Source organism: Peromyscus californicus, unplaced genomic scaffold (assembly GCF_007827085.1).
Source record: "Peromyscus californicus insignis strain IS unplaced genomic scaffold, ASM782708v3 Scaffold_7__1_contigs__length_154581171, whole genome shotgun sequence".
NCBI classification, from domain to species: Eukaryota; Metazoa; Chordata; class Mammalia; order Rodentia; family Cricetidae; genus Peromyscus; species Peromyscus californicus.
This window is the reverse complement of record NW_026294595.1, coordinates 4,415,300-4,422,954: the sequence shown is the minus strand read 5'-3', so window position 1 is coordinate 4,422,954 and position 7,655 is coordinate 4,415,300. Positions and strand designations below refer to the sequence as shown.

The 7,655-nt window shown below is 46.7% G+C and overlaps 1 protein-coding gene across 2 annotated transcripts in view; it reads right to left on the bottom strand.

The window, feature by feature from the left end:
- Nucleotides 1-6,638: 6,638 nt before the first annotated feature.
- The window catches only part of Fbxw2 (F-box and WD repeat domain containing 2), a 28,103-nt gene continuing 27,086 nt past the window's right edge, over nt 6,639-7,655 (bottom strand). For both annotated transcript variants that reach the window (XM_052722907.1, XM_052722908.1), the window contains one exon: nt 6,639-7,310. In XM_052722907.1, coding sequence (XP_052578867.1) covers nt 7,022-7,310 — 289 coding nt within the window. In that variant the 3' untranslated portion in view covers nt 6,639-7,021. The remainder of the gene's footprint in view (nt 7,311-7,655) is intronic.

Sequence of the window (7,655 nt, the reverse complement as noted above, 5' to 3'; positions counted from 1 at the left end):
CTTTGGGTGTCTTCTCTCTGTAACAGAGAAATCATAAGCTTTCTATAGGGATTGTGGTCGGGTATCTATGAAGGCCCAGAGCTGGTCCTCTGTAAAGGCCATGATTATTTCTATCTATAAATGAACCACCCTCTGCCGGCAACTTCATCTGCATAATCTCTGATCTATGTCCTAGCTGTAAGTGCTCCGTGTCTTTCCTAAAACAAAGGTGACTTGCCTGTGCCTATGTGTGATCAGAGAACCACACTCAAGCTCACTACAATCAGAACTCAAAACTACTAGAAACAGCAGGTCTACTTACTGTACTTATGTGGAGAGGGCAGACAAATGACTTCAGACACAAGCTGCAGCACCTAACAGGGAACTCTGACACCTGCCAAGTCCGTTCCCCTCTCTGAACCCTAGTTTACTCACATATAGAATGAGGATAACACCAGCAGACAGATGTTGAGAGAATATACTAATGTGAGTGAAAGGAAAACTTGGGTTTTAATTTTGAGACAAGGTCTCATGTGGCCCAGGCTTGTCTCAACTCACTGTGTAGCTAAGGATGACCTTGAATTCCTGATGCTCCTGCCTCCTCCACCTCCCAAATGCTGAGATTTACCAATAAGGCCACAATGCCAGATCTCTAACTTAACTCATTTAGCTACTTGAAATATAACCAAAACTCATGGACAAAGTGGAATTGGGGGGCTGCCGCTCTCCTCACTACTTTGTCATATATTTCTTTTCTGTTTTTCTTTTTGAGACAGGGTTTCTCTATGTAGCCCTGGCTGTCCTGGAACTCGCTCTGTAGACCAGCCTGGCCTAGAACTCAGAGATCCGTCTGCCTCTGCTTCCCGAGTGCTGGGATTAAAGGTGTGTGCCACTACTACCCTAACACTTTTCAAAATGAAAACTACAGTTCTGAATCAAAGACAGTGTCTTTATGTAGCCCAGGTTGCTAGCCTTGCCATGTATTTCTAACACCTGGACTCTTATGATTTCCTGTAATTAATAGAAAATATCCCAGTGACTGCTGAAGAATAATTTCCTTCCGGAGAGAGAACCAAGGCCAGGTTGGCTCTGCCATGTGCTCGGCATGTATTTAGACAGCAATTACTGTTCAGAGCTCTAGAATGCTTTGATAGGCCATGGGTCTTTTGACTAGGATTACTTCAAGATGCCATGCTAGAGGGGTATATTAACAAGAAAAACTGAAATATCAGATAGTTTACATTGTAGGAACTAATCCTTTTAGAATAGAAATCACAATCCTGAATTTTTTAAATTTATATTTATTTTTATTTTATGTGCATTGGTGTTTTGCCTGCATGTATGGGTGTCAGGTCCCCTGGAACCAGAGTTACAGACAGTTGTGGGCTGCCATATGGGTGCTGGGAATTGAACCTGGGTCTTTTGGAAGAGCAATCAGTGCTCTTAACCACTGAGACATCTCTCCAACCCTACATTCCTGAATTCTTGCAGGAATGTTTGAGTTCTGGTTTTGTTTTTAGTTTGTTTGTTTGTCCCGCCCCCCCGCCTCCGAGACAGGGTTTTTCTGTGTATCTTTGAGCCTGACCTGGAACTTGCTCTGTAGACCAGGCTGGCCTCAAACTCACAGAGATCTGCCTGCCTCTGCCTCCTCATATCCAGCTTCTTGACTCCCTTTTTTTTTTTTTTTTTTTTTGGTTTTTCGAGACAGGGTTTCTCTGTGTAGCTTTGTGCCTTTCCTGGAATTCACTTGGTAGTCCAGGCTGGCCTCGAACTCACAGAGATCCGCCTGGCTCTGCCTCCCGAGTACTCCCATTTTAAAAACAGAACTCAAAGCCGGGTGGTGGTGGCACAAGCCTTTAATCCCAGCATGAGGAAGCAGAGGCAGGCAGATCTCTTGAGTTCGAGGCCAACCTGGTCTACAGAGCGAGATCCAGGAAAGGCACCAAAACTACACAGAGAAACCCTGTCTCAAGCCCCCCCCCCCCCGCAAAAAAAAAAAGCTATATTAGGTGTTTGTTTTGTTTTTTGAGACTGGATTTCTCTGCGAAGCAATCTTGGCTGACCTTGAACTCACAGAGATCTGCCTGCCTCTGCCTCTCGAGCACTGGGATATAAGGCATGCCACCACTGTCTGGCTCAAGATTTTTTTTTTTTTACAATGAGATTATTTAAACAAAGTTAAAACAAAACAAAACAAACAAAAAAAAAAACCAACGCAACACAAAAAACCTTCCTGCCCCCATGTGGGACTCACACATTTATTAATTCAGTAGCCTGTTTTCCAGGCTAGGCGCCACGTTTTTTGTTTCCTTTGAGATTTGGGGCAAGTAACACGTGCAAGCTTTGCACTCCTATCAGTCTTACAAGAATTAAAGAGGGGAAAAAAGCGCGCCAGTATTTGTACAGAATTTAGCATAAATGCTTTAATTTTTTTTTTCCTTTTCTTCCAAGATGGAGAATTGGGGGTGTGAAATCTGTTTCACACGTCTAGGCCAGGTCTAACTTTAACTGAAGATGCTGACAGGGTGCTTTACTGGGTAGGGATGAGAGGCAGGGAATACCTAGTCTTTGTAATCTTCCCTTGGAAAAGCTTCATCTGGTTTCCTGGAGGTGAAGAGTAGGAGAGCAGGAGCATTCCGTTTCACTAAAACTACAAATCCCAGCACTCCCCGCGGCAGACAGCTACGAGTCCCAGCAGGTTTCGTCAACAGGACCCCGGGGTTCTCTTAGAGACCCGGAGTTCCGCCTGAGAGGGCGCGGGGCGTGTCGCGGCCCGGAAAGAAGCGAGTTAGGCTTCGACGTCGCTGCGCAGACGCCACTCACGGGTCGGACGTGACGTAAGGAGAGTTCCGGCTTCGGCCACCGCCGCTGCCTCCGGCACTACAGCTGCTGCCGCTGCCGTCGTCGCGTCTCGTTCTTCCTAAAATGGCGCCGCTAGATCTGGACAAGTATGTGGAGATAGCGCGGCAGTGCAAGTACCTTCCCGAGAACGACCTGAAGGTGAGCCCGGCCGGAGGCTGTCCTGTTTGCGAGGCAGGCCCCTTCCGGCTGTGGGGCGCCCGCCAGCCTGCCCTCCTCCCTCGGCCGGATCCCTACCGGGCACCGGGTCCTGGCGCGGCGGAGGGGCTCCGCGGTGTAAGGCGACCGGGTCCGACGCGGCGAGACGCCGAGAACCAGGGCAGCCCGAGTTCCCCGAATGCTGGAGCGGCTCCCTGAGGGGAGATCCCGGGGATGTGCGACCCCCTGGCTCCCTGAGGACTCCGAGCTCTAGCAGCTTTGCTCAAAGACTCACTCTTACACGCTGGGTTTCCCGGAGACGGAGCCCGGCCGAGCCCCAGCGGGCAGTGCTCTCGGCATGGGGTCCTCCCAGCAGAGGTGACAGGAGCTGCTGTCTGCTCCAGGGACGCGGATGGCCGCAGTGTGTTTTAAGTCCCTGAGAGGTGGGAAGCCGGTGGGCGGGATCGGTGTGACAGTACTAGGAGTGTGTCAAGTGGCCTCTGCTTCACCACTCCCCTAAATTGCGTCTTAGGAGTGTTAGCGTTCTTCTGATGATTCGGATGTGGATCCCATTTCTTAGTACATTGTTGAGCTATTTAAGTGAACAAGCGATCGCTTATCAAGAAGTTCAAATCCTTTTATGATCTCTGAGCTGTTCCTGTATAACCCAAAGTGTCGTTTTCTTGGTTTTCCAAGGAGGTCTCAGTTCAAGTTAAGAGTGTTAAAGGAATGAATGTAAAGGAAGCAAGCCGTTGGTGTACCACTGTTTTTAAACGTAGTTTGCTTCTGCTGTAGCTAGTGCTTAGGTCCCCGTTGGTGTTTATCCGATGGTTGCTAGTGTCTCCCCCTGCCCCCCAGACATCGTTTAAACCTCTGTGTAGCCCTGACTACCCTGGAACTCACTCTAGCCACCAGGCTGGCCTCGAACTCACAGAGATCCACCTGCCTCTGGCCCCCGAGTGCTGGGATTAAAGGCGTGCGCCACTGCTGCCTGAACTGTCTCTTTTACTCCATTAACTTTGATTTACTATGTAGTGCATAAACTCTTGGTCATTTGAATTCATTTTGTGCAGTTTTTATAATTTAAGCTATGGGCTTAAAACTATTTTTTCAAGAAAAAATTAAATTTTTGTTGGTAAATTTTATTTCTCTTAGGAAGATATTGCTGTTTTCCTCTCTCATTAGATACATGAAGTTATTTCCTGCATCTTTCAGTCATTTGTCTCTTCTTTCTGCTTGGTAATTTTTGTTTTCTTTCTGAAATAGGATCTTAAGATAGTTCTCGCTGGGGATGGGGAGATATCTCAGTGGTTAAGAGCACTGGCTGCTCTTTCAGAGGACCTGGAATGGAAGTTCTATTTCCAGCAAGGGCATGGCGGTTTGTAACCTTCTGTAACTCCAGGAGATGTGATGCCCTCTCCTGGCCTCTACAGGCACCAGACACAGACATACATGCAGGCAAAACAGTCATAAAATAAATCTTTTTGTTTGTTTTCGAGACATGGTTTCTCTTGTGTAGCCCTGGCTGTCCTGGAACTTGCTTTGTAGAGCAAACTGTCCTTGAACTCACAGAGATCCAAGAGTGCTGGGATTACAGGCGTGTGCCACCACTGCCCAGCAAAAAAGAAAAAAAAAAAAACAACTTAATTATTATTTATTTTTGTTTTTTCAAGACAGAGTTTCTCTGTGTAACAGCCCTAGCTGTCCTGGAAAACACTAGCGCTGTAGATCCGTCTGCCTCCCAAGAGACTGGGATTAAAGGTGTGTGCTACCACTGCCTGACCCTATTTATTTTAACGTGCATTGGTATTTTGCCTGCATCTATGTGTGTGTGAGGGTGTTAGATCTTGGAGCTATAGACAGTTGTGAGTTGTCATGTGGGTGCTGGGAATTGAACCTGAGTCCTCTGGAAGAGCAGTCAGTTCTCTCAACCTCTGAGCCATCTCTGCAGCCCATAAGATTATTTTAAATTAGTGTTTGTGTGTGTGTGTAGGGGTATGTGCACATGGTGCCCTTGGAGGCCAGAGGCACCAGGTCACCCTGGAGCTGGAGTTACAGGCAGTTGTGAGCCACCAGATGTAGGTGATGGAAACTGAACTCAGATCATCTGTACAATTTTAATTAAATGCTGACCCATCTCTCCAGCTTTTCTTTTTCTTTTCTTTCTTTTTTTTTTTTTTAAATATTTATTTATTATGTGTGCAGCATGTATGACTGCAGGTCAGAAGAGGGCACCAGATCTCATTACAGATGGTTGTGAGCCACCATGTGGTTGCAGGGAATTGAACTCAGGACCTCTGGAAGAGCAGGCAGTGCTCTTAACCTCTGAGCCATCTCTCCAGCCCCCTTTGTTTTCTTTTTTTTTGATACAAAATATCATGTAGCCCAAGCTGGCCTGATTCTCCTGCTTCCATCGAACCTCCGTCTTTTGCAAGAGCATTAAACTCTTAACTGCTGAGCCACTCCAGCTCCTGCTGTGTGCTTGTTTTAATTTTTTTGGTTTATCAAAACAAGGTTTCTCTGTGTAGCTCAGGCTGTCCTTGAACTTACATCCACTGTGTGTGTAGGGGGGGAGGAGGTGGGTAGGGCATATGCACATATACACCCGTAGAGGCCAGAAGCATTACAGCTTTCTGGAGCTGCAGTTACAGGCAGTTGTAAGCAGCCTGACATGGGTGCTGGAAATAGAACTCCTGGAACTTGCTTTGTAGACCAAACTGTCCTTGAACTCACAGAGATCCAAGAGTGCTGGGATTACAGGCGTGTACAGGTTAAGAGCAGTATGTGCCCTTAACCACTGAGTCATTTCTCCAGCCTATACAGAAAAAATTAGAATTTTTTTAGTAGTTAACCAGAACATTAAGGGGAGAGGGGAAGTCTAGTAAGGATTTTTTTTTTCTGTTCCGAAAATAGTTTTATCAGATTAGTTTGTTTGTGCTGTCAGTCTCTAGTTTATTTTCTTTTGTGTTTTCCTGCACGCATATCTGTATGATGGTGTCACATCACCTGGACTAGAGCTACAGATGGGTGCTGGGAACTGAACCCGGGTTCTCTGGAAGAGCAGCCAGTACTCTTAGCCAGTTGCTCAGCCATCTCTTTCCAGCCCCTCTAGTATATTTTCTATCTCAAAACAGAGGTTTATGTGTATACATTTGTGTATTTGTGTGTATGTACACCTGTATACTTAAAGTGTGCGTGCATGTGTGTATTCATGTGTGTACACATGTATATAAACCTGGGAGGATCTTAGCTGAACACCTGATTACACATCTGAGGAAATTGGGCTAGAGAAAGCACATGACTGACAAAATGATAGTCACCAATCTTACAGCTCAGGGCTTATCACCCCAGGGCATCTCTGTGCTACTAACTAGGTGGGGACCAGCTTTCCCTACATGTAAACTAAAACTTCAGAAAACCCTCACATCTTAACCATAGCCAATCCCGCCTCTGCCAAGAACTGTTGTTTACAGTGAGGTGTGAACAGTCGACAGCAGGCTCCTTCCTATCTGCTTTGTAGAATGGTGTCTAGTAGAGAAAGTTAATGAATGTCACAGGACGGAGTGGTCTTTTAACAATGGCTCTTGTAAAATCCAAGCCTCATGTGAGCAAAGTTGCTATAACAACATCAGAGCACCTTTGCTTCAATTTCAAACAAAGGCCATGGGTAAAAGCTTTAATAACAGACTCCATGTGATTTTATAGGCAACCAGTTAGCAGATTAATGAATCATTTAACTTTCTTTACTCAATATTCCACTCAGAAAGATAAATCCAAAAATGCAACCTCTTATACTGACCAACGTAACTAAGTACAAATGAAGTAAGTCAATGGTGTACCTCATTAGCATGCTGCGGTGTATGTCAGTAAAACAAGCCCTCCCGCCCCAGCCCTGGCCCCTGGCAAACAGAGATAAATGATTGTGCACTGCGTGATGATACCTTTAGGTGAGAACTTTGGTTCATGCAGTTGGCTGCCACAGATGTTGCACCCAAACCCCGCAGCCCTGGCACCCAAAGCCAGTCAGCGACGGTAGCTCTTGGTGTCAACCGTGCTCCTTCCACAAGACCAGGTGAATACTGTGGTCAGGCATGCTGGTGGCGAAGACCAAGCCCGTGTCATTGTGCCCATCCAGTCCGTTCAGCCAAGACGCTTCCCCTGCCAGGAAGCTGGAGCCCCGCTTTGATTTCCTGTACTCTGGCAGAGGCCAGCGGCTAATTAGGCTCTCTGTCCTCAAGTCCATGATGTACAGGTAGTGGTTGTCAAACAGCAGGGCAAAGACATCTCCAAAGCCAAGCAAGGCCAAGTTCGCTACTTCAGGTGTCTTGATGACCCTACAAGAAGGAGAGTCGGGATCAGGAAGCAGAAGGCAGCTTTGCTGTCGACACTTAAACGCCTAAGCAAATTTAGAGCTAGTGAGAAGTTTTGATACAAAGGAAACTGAGTCAGGCATGGTGGTGGATGCCTTCAATCCCAGGCAGAGGGAGGCGGATCTCTGAGTTCGATGCCAGCCTGGTCTACAGAGTGACGTCTAGGACAACCAGGGCTGCACAAGAAACCCTGTCTTGAGGGGGGGAAAAACACCTTCTAGGATAATATTCTATGAGACTAGTAAAATAGTCAAAAATTGCTGGTCCTTGGTGTGAAAACTAGACCAGAGCATGAACTAACCTGGACTG